Source organism: Pipra filicauda, unplaced genomic scaffold (assembly GCF_003945595.2).
Source record: "Pipra filicauda isolate LSUMZ 115617 unplaced genomic scaffold, ASM394559v2 scaffold706_size140705_pilon, whole genome shotgun sequence".
Taxonomy (NCBI): Eukaryota; Metazoa; Chordata; class Aves; order Passeriformes; family Pipridae; genus Pipra; species Pipra filicauda.
The window spans coordinates 21,230-35,745 of NW_024104872.1; the positions used below are offsets into that span (position 1 = coordinate 21,230).

At 56.1% G+C, this 14,516-nt stretch overlaps 1 protein-coding gene across 1 annotated transcript; it reads left to right on the top strand.

The window, feature by feature from the left end:
• Window positions 1-1,356: 1,356 nt before the first annotated feature.
• LOC113993931 lies at window positions 1,357-9,738 on the top strand. Its single transcript, XM_027732529.2, has 23 exons — window positions 1,357-1,653; window positions 1,895-1,959; window positions 2,074-2,760; window positions 2,921-3,057; window positions 3,334-3,481; window positions 3,723-3,910; window positions 3,999-4,136; window positions 4,410-4,524; window positions 4,696-4,833; window positions 5,091-5,267; window positions 5,414-5,551; window positions 5,907-6,055; window positions 6,333-6,480; window positions 6,701-6,888; window positions 6,977-7,114; window positions 7,241-7,355; window positions 7,526-7,663; window positions 7,919-8,095; window positions 8,210-8,365; window positions 8,523-8,624; window positions 8,751-8,853; window positions 9,104-9,148; window positions 9,460-9,738. The coding sequence occupies exons 1-23, from the start codon at window positions 1,551-1,553 to the stop codon at window positions 9,549-9,551; spliced, it is 3,585 nt and encodes a 1,194-aa protein (XP_027588330.1). The 5' UTR covers window positions 1,357-1,550; the 3' UTR covers window positions 9,552-9,738.
• Window positions 9,739-14,516: the final 4,778 nt, after the last annotated feature.

Genomic DNA, 14,516 nt, shown 5'->3' on the forward strand with positions numbered 1-14,516 from the left:
TGATGGTAAAACACCGATGGCAGCTTGGACACCACCTCAAGTTGGTTTTGGAGTTGATATATTCATTTACATTACTAGATTAGGGGATGTGTTTTACTGAAATTTTAGCTCCTGCCAAACTGAACACACGGGAAAAACAAAACTTTCAATCAGTATACATTGATGAGGACTTTTGGCAAGCAGACTCATAGAAGCATCTTCAGGCACAGGACTGGATCCTTCAAGGAACGTCACTGAACTTGAAAGCACCCACCTGAGTGTCCCTAGGATGAGTGGGAAGGCCTTAGAAAGGCTGGAGCACTCACTCTCTCAACTCCAAATCATCCAATACAGATTTGGCTTTGTATTTTCAAGCCCTTCAGAGCTTTCCTGGCCAGTTAGCTCTCTGCAGCAGAGGAAGGATTAGTGTTTTTGCAATATCCTCCCTTGTTTGGGGTGCTTTTGGAAGACTGAGGGAACTTTTGTTCCTTGAGGGCTTTTATCCCTTACCGGAATTATTCTATTCTTATCCCTTAATAAAAAACCCTTTGCAAACCAAACAATGCCAGGGTTTTTTGCTTCTGTTTAGTTTTTGAAATTGACTCTCAATGGACCATTTGAAGGCAAATGAGTTGCTGCTGATTTCAGTGCAGCTGCGACTAAAGGGGTCAGAGCAGCGTTCGTGCCCTTGCCCACACATTGTGTCACAGCCCCCGTGTTTAGATGGCCACCAGCCAAGACTTCTCCCAAGGAGGCCATGCCAGCTTCTGTGGAGGCCCCGTGCCCTTCCCACTGCTGCTGTGTTGGCAGCCAAGAGGGCTCTTTCTGCTGCCATGAGCAGACACAGGAGGGGATTGTTTGCTCCTTTTTGGAGCCATTCCTAAAGTTCACGTCCAGCTGTCTCAGATGCTTTAGGGAATGGATTCCTTCCAACCTGGGGCAGGTTGGCCAGGTTGGGGAAGGCCCCAGGGCCCGTGTCCATGTGTCACAGGGCCCTTTGTGACATGGTGGCCGTCGCCAATGGGGTGGGACAGGGCAGGGTGTCCAAGGGCCCTTTGTGACACGTCCTGATATAGGTGTTGGGCGGCAACGCGGCCGCGCCACAGTGCTCGGAGCACGCGTCTGGTCAGGACGGGACTGAGCGGTGCTGTGAGGAGTCTCCTCGCAGCCAACTCATTCGTTGCTGACCCGAAGCGATTCTGAGAGTTCTTTTTCTTGCAAGTTCCCTCGAGGCCACACCACAGGAGTTGGTGACCCGGAGGTTTTTCCGAGGCATCCCCACTCCCTGTGGGAGTGGCCCTCGAGGCCAGGCCACAGGCCTTGGTGACCCGGAGCTTTTCTGGGCATCACCAGTGCCTGTGGAAGGTGCCTGTGGAAGGTGCCTACGAGGCCAGACCACGGGACTTGGTCATCTGCAGTCCCTGTGGAAGGTGCCTACGAGGCCAGACCACGGGACTTGGTCACCTGCAGTCCCTGTGGAAGGTGCCCTCGAGGCCATTTTGTGAGATTTGCCCACCAGGTTTTTTTCTGAAGCGTCTCTTGTGCAAGTTCCCTTGAGACCACACTGTGGGATGGCAGGGAGACGCTTCAGCCTGTTCAGGCTGCTGAGGAGGAAGAACAGGAGAGGTCCTGGGGTGGCCCCAGCACAGCAAGCTGAGGAGCCCCTGCAGCAGGGTGAGTGCTGGAGCTGGGCCACAGGGCTGGTGGCTGCAGCCAGCTTGGCCCCCTCCTGTCCCCTCTGGACACGTCCAGGGAAAAAGGAGGGGGGAAGAGGGGCCCAGGCTGACCCCCCAGCATCCCTGCTCCATCCACTGGGCACCCCAGGGCCGGCCCTGCCTGTGGAGTGCAGGGCTGGGCTGTGTTCCCTGGCCTCTCCTGCAGCCCCTCAGCTCCACCTGCGCTCGCTCTTTGACAGATCCAGGCCAGGACCGGACAGAGGAGCAGGACCGCCCCCGGGGCCGCTTCCACAGAGCAGTTCAGGTACCTGCAGCCATCCCCCCCTGGGCTGGGCCTGCTGTCCCTGCTCCGCCTGGCACTGCTGGTGGAGCGCTCCTACGGACTTCCCTCTCTTCCCTGCCCTTTCTTCTCCTGCAGAGGTTGCTGAAAATCATGCGCATTCGGCGTAGAACACCCAGAACCACACCACCTGAGCTCGTGTCAGAGCCTGACACCAGGCCAGCTGAGCTCAAAGAAAAGCCTGATGGCAGCACCGCGCCGATTGATTGCACGGCAACCTCTGACACCGCTGTGAGTGAGGACACGGCCAACCCTGACACCGCACTGGCCAACCTCATTGCAAAGGATGACACAGAACCCAGTCATTGCACAGCAAAGCCCGACACCGCTTTGGCTGAAGACACAACCAGCTCTGACACCACAGCGACTGATGTCATGGCCAAGGCTGACATGGCGCCGATGGCCATTGATGGCACATCACCCTCTGATGCGGCACCGATGGACGGCACAGCAAAGCCTGACACCGCTTTGCCTGGTGACACAACCGGCTCTGACACTGATCTCGTGGCACAGGCTGACATCACACCGATGCCGACTGAGGGCAGAGCAAGCTCTGATGAGGCACCCATGGATGACGCAGCAAACCCTGAGACTGCCGTGACCGATGACACAACCAACACCGAAACCACAACAAGTGACCTCATGGCAGAGGGTGATGCAGCGAGTGAGGGCATCGGAAACGCTGCCACCACACCAGCTGAGAGTGTGACTGATGCTCCCAGTGTGCACTTTTTGGAGGGGAAAGGTGTCTCCAGTTGGAAGCCAGTAAGCAGCCTGTGGCCAGGGTTTAAGTCCCCCAGGGGTCTCGTGGCCTCTCAAGTTGGGTCTGCTGGCCCCCTAAGCCTTTGAGGCCACACTGTGTGGTGGGAAGGGAAGCACCTGCTCCCTCTGGCAGCTCCTCAACTGTCCCCCACTGTCTCTCCAGGTGCCGACCATCGTTTGGTACATCCACCATGACCTCACCTCCCACGTGTCTCCACACACTGACATCTGCAGGCTCGCTGAGGCACACCCACGGGATGTGGTGATGACTCTCCTGAGCTGTGCCCCAGAGTGTGACAGGTACAGGGCCCAGTTGCCTTGTTGGCTCAGGGATCACCAACCCTTACAAACCCTCACCCTGCAGAGCTTGTCCCATGTGGTCTGCCAGACAGATGCAGACTTCCAGGACCCTTGGGCCACTCCATTTCCCAGCCCTGGCCTGTCAGCCCCCGATCCTGCTGCCATGTGGCCTCCCTGCCCCTCAAGGCACCGTGGCTCTGTCACCTGGGCCCCCACAGCTGCCCAGGCCACAGTGCTGGGGCTGAGACCCCCTGACGCAGAGTTCTGGCTCCACAGAGCTGCTGCAATGATGTGGAGAAGCATCGGCTCCTCAGGAACAGCAGTGGAGAAGGTGCTGCCAGTACTGCTCCGAGTGATGGAGGACTGGCCAGTGCACGGAATGTCCACCTCCGATGGCGACAACAGAGACGTGTTTGCCCTGGCTGTGAGTTTCTAGAAGTGGCCTCTGCTCCTTCCCACGTCGCCTCTCCAGTGGCTCTCCATCCTCCCCCACCCCTGCATCTCCGTGCCTCAGGCCTTGGGCTGCAAATGTGGCTGAGGGGCAGGTTCAGGGGCACCAGGCCAGCTGCTCCTCCTGCCTCTCCCCTGGCCTCTCCCTCCCACACTCGGGCCCTGCCACGTGGACCTCTCGCACTGAGCGCTGTCTCTGTGTGCTTTGATTGCAGGCAACCCTGGCACTGTGGCTGATCATCCAGGAGCCCAAGTGCCAGGATGCAGTGATGAATTACATCCCCCGCCTGCTCGTGGCTCTGCTGTTCCAAGTGTCCATGAGCACAGAGCAGGTGCCAGAAGAGGTGAACACCTTCTGGAGGGGATGCCTGGAGCAACACCGCCTTCCCACCCAGCCCAGCAGGTGCTCCATCCCAGTCCTCTCTCCCTGCCATGCCCTCGGGGCTGGGGCCAGCGCTCCCAGCATGACCTGGCCTTTGCTCTGCACACAGGTTTTTGGTAGAGACCATCAAGGCCCTGCTCTGCCACCTGCCGTGGGAGGATATTTGGATGGCAAGGAAGCGCAGGCTTGCCTGGGACCCACTCCTGAATTCCGACAGCCATCACTATGCAGTGGGTCTGCATGTCAGGTGAGACAATCTTGTCCCTGCTGCTCCCATCATCTCTACCCTGGGCACGGGGCACTCCACACAGCCCCTATGGGTGTAGGGCAGAGGGCCTTGGCCCCAAGGGATGGCCGAGCAGCTTGAGAAAGGCTGCGCGAGGTGGGTGCACAGGAGGAGCCACCTGCCATAGTGCCCACGTCCCATCCTGGGCTGCTGGGAAAAGACCAAGACTCTGTGAGTCACTGCTGGGAGAGCTTTGCCCACCCTGCTCAGGGTTCATGCTTTTCTCCCTGACAGGGAGATGCGCCGCCAACTGACCCCCTCCCATTCCCCACTGGCAATCCACCTGCTGGGGCTGCTCAGCTCTGAGGACCCCCGTTGGGAGCTGCCTGCCCTGGAGTTCCTGGTGGAGGTGAGCCTGATGGCGAGCGCTGCCTGGCCCGCCTGCCTCCCCCTCTCTGCCCTCTCACAGCCACAGCTGCCCAGGACAGTGCCTGTGCCCTGTGCTGCTACCTGGGCCCAGCCCTGGGCAGCTCCGGGCTCCTGCTGCCCGGGCACCCCATTACTGCTCCCTGCCTTCCAGCTCCTGGACTATCTGGACGGAAGGAGATGTCAGAGCAGTGTTGAGCAGATCCTGTCAAGGCACCTGCAGAGCGAGTGCCCAGAGAGACGTCGCCTGGCTCTCCGAGGCCGCATGGTGCTCTGGATGGATCTGTCAATGGTGAGAAGGGGACACCCGGCTGAAGCCACACAGGCAGCCTGGGGCTGGGGAAGGCAGTCCCTTGGGCTTGGCAGGGCTTTGGGAGCTGTGGATGCTCTTCCCAGCTCTCCTGCCTCCCTGTTCTGCTGCCTGGGCCCTGTGGGACAGGCCTTTGGCCTCTGGGCCCCGGGGCAGCAGGGTGGGGTTGCACCGCCAGAGTGCCCCACCACTGTTGCAGCTGTTCAGGGCTTGACAGCACAGCACTGTGTTCCACACAGGCCCAAAGCATCTGCAGCCTGTCTCAACACCTCCTGGAGCTGCTGCCTGATGCAGACGGAGAGCTGGTCGTGATGACCCTCTCTGTGTTTGTGACTGTGCTCCGGGACAAAGACATTCGGGCACTCATCTCCACTGCCCCCAAGCTGGCTGAGGCGCTCCGGCCACTCTTTGACAACGTAAGGCTTTGTGTCCCCAGTCCATGGGCACTGGCTGCTGCCAGGAAACTTTGTGCCTTGTGGATGTTCAGGCTTGTGCCTGTGCCTGGTTGGCCTGGAGCATCCAGTGCTGAGGTCTTTTTCTCTTCTTTTGCACCCATGTGCAGCTGTCCTCCTTTCACTTCTTCCAAACGGTGATGGAGGTACTGGTGGAAGGGGGAACAAAGCCCTTGGAGATGCAGATGCACCAGAGCCTGGTGCTGTGGTTTTTCCTGCACTATGATGAGCACCAGTGTGTGGCAGAGGTGAGCACTGTGGGCTGTGGGGTCCCCGTGGCAGGGGCTGGGCTGCCTCCTGCCCTGGGGCTTCATGGGCTCCAGCCTCCTCCTGCCCAGGCACCAAGACCTGGCCACAGAAGCTCAAGACACCCCCTCTTCCAGATTTTTATGGAGGAGAAAGGTGTCTCCAATCGACAGCAAGTAAGCTGCCTGTGGCCAGGGCTCAAGTGCCCCAGGGGTCTCATGGCCTCTCATGCCAGGTCCGCTGGCCCCCTAAGCCTTTGAGGCCACACTGTGTGGTGGGAAGGGAAGTACTTCTTGGGCAAGCTGGGCAACCTGCTCCCTCTGGCAGCTCTCCAACTCTCCCCCACTGCCTCTCCAGGTGCCGACCATCGTGAGATCCATGCACCAGTGCCTCACCTCCCACATGGCTCCAGGTGTCAGGATGCACACTAACATCTGCAGGCTCGCTGAGGCACACCCACATGATGTGGTGATGACTCTCCTGCGCTGTGCCCCAGAGTGTGACAGGTACAGGGCCCAGCTGCCTTGCTGGCCCAGGGATCACCAACCCTTACAACCCCTCACCCTGCAGAGCCTGTCCTATGTGGTCTGCCAGACAGATGGAGACTTCCAGGACCCTTGGGCCCCTCCATTTCCCAGCCCTGGCCTGTCAGCCCCCAATCCTACTGCCACATGCCCTCCCTGCCCCTCAAGGCACCGTGGCTCTGTCACATGGGCCCCCACAGCTGCCCAGGCCACAGTGCTGTAGCTGAGACCCCCCTGACCCAGAGCTCTGGTTCCACAGAGCTGCTGCAATGATGTGGAGAAGCATCGGCTCCTCAGGAACAGCAGTGGAGAAGGTGCTGCCAACACTGCTCCAAGTGATGGAGGACTGGCCAGTGCATGGAATGTTCACCTCCGATGGCGACAACAGAGACGTGTTTGCCCTGGCTGTGAGTTTCTAGAAGTGGCCTCTGCTCCCCCCACATCACCTCCCCCACCCCTGCATCTCCCTGCCTCAGGCCTTGGGCTGCAAATGTGGCTGAGGAGCAGGTTCAGGGGCACCAGGCCGGCTGCTCCCCCTGCCTCTCCCCTGGCCTCTCCCTCCCACACTCGGGCCCTGACACGTGGACATCTTGCACTGAGCGCTGTCTCTGTGTGCTTTGATTGCAGGCAACCCTGGCACTGTGGCTGATCATCCAGGAGCCCAAGTGCCAGGATGCAGTGATGAATTACATCCCCCGCCTGCTCGTGGCTCTGCTGTTCCAAGTGTCCATGAGCACAGAGCAGGTGCCAGAAGAGGTGAACACCTTCTGGAGGGGATGCCTGGAGCAACACCGCCTTCCCACCCAGCCCAGCAGGTGCTCCATCCCAGTCCTCTCTCCCTGCCATGCCCTCAGGGCTGGGGCCAGGGCTCCCAGCATGACCTGGTCTTTGCTCTGCACACAGGTTTTTGGTCCAGACCATCAAGGCCCTCTTCTGCCGGCTGCAGTGGGACAATGAGGTGGTGTTAGTGGAGCACAAGCGTGGCTGGGACACGCTCCTCTGTGCTGACACCCAGCACTATGCAGTGGGGCTGCTGGCCAGGTGAGACACCCTTGTCCCCGCTGCCCCCATCATCTCTGCCCTGGGCATGGGGCACCCCACACAGCCTGCTGGGAGAGCTTTGCCCACCCTGCTCAGGCTCCATGGTTCCTTCTTTCCCCCTGACAGGGAGATGCGCCACATCTTGCTCCCTTTCTATTCCCGGATGGCAATCCACCTGCTGGGGCTGCTCAGCTCTGAGGACCCCCGTTGGGAGCTGCCTGCCCTGGCCTTCCTTGTCGAGGTGAGCCCGATGGCGAGCACTGCCTGGCCTGCCTGCCTCCCCCTCTCTGCCCTCTGGCAGCCACAGCTGCCCGGGACGGTGCCTGCACCCTGTGCTGCTGCCTGGGCCCAGCCCTGGGTGGTTCAGGCTCTTGCTGCCTGGGCACCCCGTCACTGCTCTCTGCCTTCCAGGTCCTGGACTTTCTGGACGGGATTACATGTCATGACAGTGTCCTGCCCATCCTCTCAAGGAACCTGCAGAGCCAGTGCCAAGAGAGGCAGCGCCTGGCACTCCGAGGCCTCCTGGTGCTTGCTGTGGATCCCTCAATGGTGAGAAGGGGACACCCGGCTGAAGCCACACGGGCAGCCTGGGGCTGGGGAAGGCAGTCCCTTGGGCTTGGCTGGGCTTTGGGAGCTGTGGCAGCTGCTCCCAGCTCTCCTGCCTCCCTGTTCTGCTGCCCTGGCCCTGTGGGACAGGCCTTTGGCCTCTGGACCCCGGGGCAGTAGCGTGGGGTTGCACTGCCAGAGAGCTGTCGGTGGGGCAGCTGTTCAGGGCTTGACAGCACAGCACTGTGTTCCACACAGGCCCAAAGCATCTGCAGCCTGGCTGAAAGCCTCCTGGAGCTGCTGCCTGATGCAGATGGAGAGCTGGTCGTGATGACCCTCTCTGTGTTTGAGAGTATGCTCCAGGATGAAGACATTCGGGCATTCGTCTCCACTGCCCCCAAGCTGGCTGAGGCACTCCGGCCACTCTTTGACAATGTAAGGCTTTGTGCCCTCCACCTCTAGGCGCTTAGTGGATGTTCAGGCCTGTGCCTGTACCTGGTTGGCCTGGAGCATCCAGTGCTGAGGTCTTTTTCTCCTCTCTTGTCCCAGGACAACACCCACGTGCAGCTGCTCTCTATTCGCCTCTTCCGAGAGGTGATGGAGCTGCTGGTGGAAGAGGGAACACAGCTCTTGGAGACACAGGTGCACCAGAGCCTGGTCCCACTGTTCATCCATGGGCATGACGAGAACCAGTGCGTGGCAGAGGTGAGCACTCGTGGGCTCTGGTGTCCCTGTGCACGGGGCTGGGCTGCCTCCTGCCCTGGGGCCTCAAGGGCTCCAGCCTCCTGCTGGCCTTTGAGCAGGGACACAGGGGCTGTGCCCTGGGCTGTGATGCCATGTCCCACTCTCTGCTGCTCTGCAGGCCTCTCGGGAAGTGCTGCTTTGCGCTGCCAGGTTCCTCAAGAGAAGGGACCTGGAGAAGCTGCTGAGGAAAGAGCAGCACTTCAAGTTCTGTGATTGCCTGGTAAGGATGACCCTGAAGGCCCAGCCTCAGGCTGGACAAGCCCCCAGGCCCTGATGCCAAGTGTGCGGGGCTGGCCCTGTGCCCCTGCCCCTGCTGCAGCCACAGACACCCCCCTGCTCTCTGCAGATGGACAAGGACGTGAGCCGAAGGGCCGAGCACCTGCACCAGGCCCTGCCCTACCTGCAGAGCCCGCAGCAGCCCCTGCGAGAGGCGGCCGTCAGGTTCATGGGTGAGCCCCAAGCCCGCGGTCCCTCCCTCCCCACTGCAGCTCAGCCCCAGACCCTGCTGCTCCAGCAGCAGCAGGATGTGGCCCAGGGATGTGCTGGGGAGCCCCGAGTGCCCTGGCGGCTGCTGCCGCCCTCTGCCAGCCACACCCTTGGGTGTCCTGATGCCGGAAGGCCCCGGATCAGCCCTGCCAGGCCAGGAGGCCTTGGGGGGATGCTGTGCTGCTGGGGCCCTGACACACTCTCTGTTCCCAGGGATTGCTGCCTGGCACATGCAAGACCTGCAGCTCCTCATGAGGGGTGAGTGAGGACAGTGGGCTCTCACTGGGGGCTGGCAGCGGGGAGCACAGACCCTGGGCAGGGAGCTGCAGTCCCTGTCCTGCCTGCGCGGGGCTCTGCTCCCTGCACGGACAAGGGGCGCTGTGGGCAGAGCAGGGACACATTTCAGGGGCAGGGAGAGGATTGGGGGCCAGCACCTTCCCGCTCATCCTGTTGACCCCTGCTCCCTGCTGGCCATGGCAAGAGCTGGCTGGGATGGCCCTGGCAGGAAGGGCTCCTCAGGTTCCCACACATCCAGGCTCTGACCGTGGCTCCGTTCCTCTCTCTTCCAGCCTTTGAAGCCATGAGCCAGGACGACTGCCCGTCCTACTGCACCATGCGGACTGAATTCTTGTCCGCTTTTAGACGGGCAGTAACAAAGTAATCTCCAGCCAGACAACCTGCGTCCCTCCAACAGCACCGGAAGACCAAGGGACGAGACCACTTCTCATGGGAGCTGGAGATTCAGCTGATGCTGGGCCCAACTGAGCCAGCCGGCAAGGCCAGGCAGCTCCTGGCCTGCCCACCTCTATGAACAGCCCCTTCCCTTCCCAAACCTTCCCTTCCCAAACCTTCCCAAACCTTCCCAAACCTTTCCAAACCTTCCCAAACCTTCCCAAACCTTCTCCTGCCCACACTTAATCCTCCCTTTCCCCTTAGCTTAAGAAGGTTCATCCCTTCCCTTCCCCTTAGATTAATAAACATCAGCTCCCCTCCTCTCCCCTCCCCTTCCCCAACCTTCCCTTTCCTCCCCAAACCTTCCCCTGTCCACACTTCATCCCTCCCTTTCCCCTTAGCTTAAGAAGATTCATCCCTCCCCTTCCCCTTAGATTAATATCAGCTCCCCTCCCTTCCCCTCCATCCCCTTTCCTTCCCTCCCCAAACCTTCCCAAACCTTCCATTCCCTCCCCTCCCCTTGCCAAACCTTCCCTTCCCTTCCCAAGCCTTCCCTTCCCAAACCTTCTCTCCCCTCCCCTTCCCTTCTCCTGCCCACACTTCATCCCTCCCTTTCCCCTTAACTTAAGAAGCTTCATCCCTCCCCTTCCCCTTAGAGTAATAAACACAAGCTCCACTTCCCCCCAAACCTTCCCTCCCCTCCCCTTCCCCCCCCTGCCCCCCCCAAACCTTCCCAAACCTTCCCTTCCCTTTCCCAAACCTTTCCAAACCTTCTCCTGCTCACACTTAATCCTCCCTTTCCCCTTAGCTTAAGAAGGTTCATCCCTTCCCTTCCCCTTAGATTAATAAACATCAGCTCCCCTCCTCTCCCCTCCTCTCCCCTCCCCTTCCCTTCCCAAACTTCCCTTTCCTCCCTAAACCTTCCCCTGTCCACACTTCATCCCTCCCTTTCCCCTTAGCTTAAGAAGATTCATCCCTCCCCTTCCCCTTAGATTAATATCAGCTCCCCTCCCCCCCTTCCCCTCCATCCCCTTTCCTTCCCTCCCCAAACCTTCCCAAACCTTCCCTTCCCTCCCCTCCCCTTGCCAAACCTTCTCTTCCCTTCCCAAACCTTCCCTTCCATTCCCAAACCTTCCCAAACCTTCTCCTGCTCACACTTAATCCTCCCTTTCCCCTTAGCTTAAGAAGGTTCATCCCTTCCCTTCCCCTTAGATTAATAAACATCAGCTCCCCTCCTCTCCCCTCCTCCTCCCTCCCCTCCTCCCAAACTTCCCTTTCCTCCCCAAACCTTCCCCTGTCCACACTTCATCCCTCCCTTTCCCCTTAGCTTAAGAAGATTCATCCCTCCCCTTCCCCTTAGAGTAATATCAGATCCCCTCCCCTCCCTTCCCCTCCATCCCCTTTCCTTCCCTCCTCAAACCTTCCCAAACCTTCCCTCCTCTCCCCTCCCCTCCCCAAATCTTCCCTCCCCTTCCCTCCCCTCTTCTCCCCTCCCCTTCCCTTCCCAAACCTTCCCTTCCCTCTCCTCCCCTTGTCAAACCTTCCCTTCCCTTCCCAAGCCTTCCCTTCCCAAACCTTCTCCTCCCTCCCCTCCCCTTCCCTTCTCCTGCCCACACCTCATCCCTCCCTTTCCCATTACCTTAAGAAGCTTCATCCCTCCCCTTCCCCTTACAGTAATAAACATTCGCTTTCTCCCCCTGACCTGCATCTTTGTGGAACTCAATCGCCACAAACCTCAGCCCTGCAGCTCACGGGCCCGCTCCTGCCTTGCTTTTGCCCCTTGTGCCGTGGGCACACACACACAGGGACAAGGGCACTTCAGGCTGCCCTTGTCCCTGGGGCTCTGGGGCACATTTAAAACTGCTTTAGCACAGGTCCCACCAGCACTTTCTCTCCAGTGCCACAGGGAGCCTGGCAAGCTGGGCACACACCCACTCAGCAAACCCCCGGCAACTCTGCTCTGCCTCAGGCAACACCTCAGCTCAGCCATTGCAGCTGGGCTGGGGCCCTTCTGTCCCACACTCACTCGCAGCACTGACTGTCTCAGAGACAACACCTTCAGGACATCAACCTCAAGCCTACCCACAGGGTACCTGAGTGCTCCCGAACAACAACAAAAATACCACCAATCTGCTCTACACCTATTCATCAACCCCTGCAAGCACCCCAAAGCACAAGCATCACACCTCAGCCACAGACCCTGGCTGACAGCAGAAAGCACCAGCCATCTCCTTGCCATAGGATCAAGATGTTGATCTGTTCTCTACACACTCAGCTCTCCTTCCTCCCCACCTGATTTTATTGTGCTCATTACCTCAGCACACACTGAGCTTCTTGGCCTCCAAATGTTTATAACCATCTTGGCCTCAAAAATTCTCATCTCCTCTGCACCTTCTCTACTCAGAAGAAATGTAGGGTTTTTTTGGTTTCTTGGTTTTGTTTTTGTTTTTTTTTTTCTCAAACTTTTACAAGCAAACTGCTGTTTGGATCAATGGAATCATTTGCTCCTCCTTTGCCGTCTTGGAAACAAAGGCACAACTTTAGAGCCCGTACTATTTCTCTCCCTTACCATCAGGACTAAGGCATAAAGGAGCTTCTCTGGGCTGCATGCAAGTGACATTGATTGGCAATAACCCAGAACTAGCTCAGAGTGAAACTGTGTTCACCCAGCACAAGAATGTATGGAACAGTGTGCTGGTTTAAAGGTAAACCAGCAAGGGAAATGAACTCAACTCAAAAGAGAGATTATAAGTCAGAATAGCAATTTAATAAAATAATACAATAAGTACGATTATACAGACAAACAATTGGTCTTAACCCACAAAACCCAAATGTATAACCCAGCACCCTGGGGCATGAACAAAGTGGTGTTCCTTGCCCCCCCCCCGAGTCCAAAGTAAAGGGAGAGGGGAAAACCCTGCTGGTGGGAGAGCTGTTGCAGTCTGGTCAAAAGTGGTGATTGGAGTCCAGTTGAGGGTGGTGGTCTCAGTCTGGTTGAGAGCGGTGAGCTGCGGTCTTCCTCTGGATCCCATGAGTGGTAAAAAGGTTCCAAAACTCCAAGTTTATATATTCCCCAGTTCAGGTAGGAATGCTCAGTCCTTCCCTCAGAGCGGGGAATTCCATAGAAGGGTGTGAGGACAGGAACATCTTCCTATCTCGCAGGCCTCTTAGCACCTAGTTTATAGCCTGAGGAGTCAGGCTGCTATGGGCAGAGGGTGTAAATGCTCTATTGATAACAGTTTCTGGGAAATGGCATGGAAGGCTATAGAATACACAGTTTTGGGTTATACCCATCCAGTGATGAATTGGTCCCAGCTGTTCTAACTAGGACAGTTGTTTTTCTGTACCGCTGAATGTCTGATTTTTACCATGGGTCACCATTCTGAATTTGTATGAAATCTTGACGAAATTTGAGGATTTAGATCAAAATAATTCATGAGGCAAAACAAAACAAAACTTTTTGTGACACTAACATAGAACCTTAAATGTGAAATTGGAGAAGGATGGCCATGTGCTGTGGTAAGTTGGTATATCAGGGTGTATGGAATAGAAGTTCCTTGTTCTCGGTCTAATCAAGCCATTTAGAGTGTCCTTGTACAGAATTGGGCACATTTATTTATATGATAACCTGCTGAAATATAATTAGCTACCCCTATGCATGTGAGAATAGTCCAAATATATCCTTTTATCATACACTGAAGATTATATTCCCTTTCCCTGAGCAAAACCCTTTGCAGCTTTGAGCTGCTGTCTTTATATGGGAGGGCATAAGATTCTCTTCAAGAGTTTTGTTCTGAAACCAAACTTCAAGATCAAGTGATTTGAGGTTTTTGAGGTTATTACTCTGTAGCTTAGCGTGGGTGTCTCTTCCTCCTCTGTGTCTTTTCATGTTGCTGTAAGTGGAAAAAAACCTGCACATCTCCTTTTCATCATTTGGATTGGAACTACACACCCTGGGTAATGTGTTTGGGCAGCACTTACCTAGCCAAAGAAAACAAATCAATATTAGCCCTGCTGAGGAGTGTCAGAAGTATCCCAGATGTGTCCATTTAGCTTTGCTCCATCACACACTCTTTCCTTAAACAACTGGTCAAGCTGTCACAAAATGTCCTGTTGGCTCCAGTGAAATTCTAATGGATCAGAGATTGATGGCTTTGGCAAGTTAAAATGAGAAGATGATGTGGAGTTGCTGTCTCTTGTTTTGAATGTCCTCAGAAATAAAACCCCAAACAAAGAAACAAAAAGGAAATAAAAAATTTAAAGAAAAGTAAAAATAATTAAAAAATTATAAGCCAGTTGTGTGTGTGCTCCCCCCTCCAAGCCAGCTAGATATGAAACAGTTTAAAGTCCTGTAGATGTAGAGATGAAAAAGTCATATCTAAAATGTAGTGCCAGCTTGTTCCTCAGCATTTCCAAAATTCCTTCCCAGCAGGTGCCAGGATGGGTGGGCAGGAGGTGACTTGCTTTATTCAGACCATTCTTGTACCTGTGATTGCTGCTCTTTCAACCCTCTCCCCCTATTTCTGGGTTGGTTTCTAGAGCTGTTTTTGGAAGAAACACTTCTTTCAATCTCATACATGAATATTTTTAAAGAAATACAAGACACGAAAATCTAGTAAAAACAATATTTACAAAATGGGGAAATCACACTCCTTTATGTACTCTGAGCACTCTGCTACTGGCAGTTTGTACAGTTCTCCATATATTGGAAATGTAACAAAGCATCAAGAATGTATTTTTTATTTACTTTTAATTTTTTTTTTTCTGTCATCAAATTGGGTGCAGGATTTGGTCCTGTCTTTGTGGAGAATGAATGCCACTGTCCTTTTATGTTTAAGTTGATATTTATTGCTTAGGGGTACTGTGACAAGTCTATGAGGTTTCTTCTGCACAATTATTTTCATTTTTAAGGAAAAAAAAACAACAACAAAAAAAGCATCTAATTAAGAAAAAA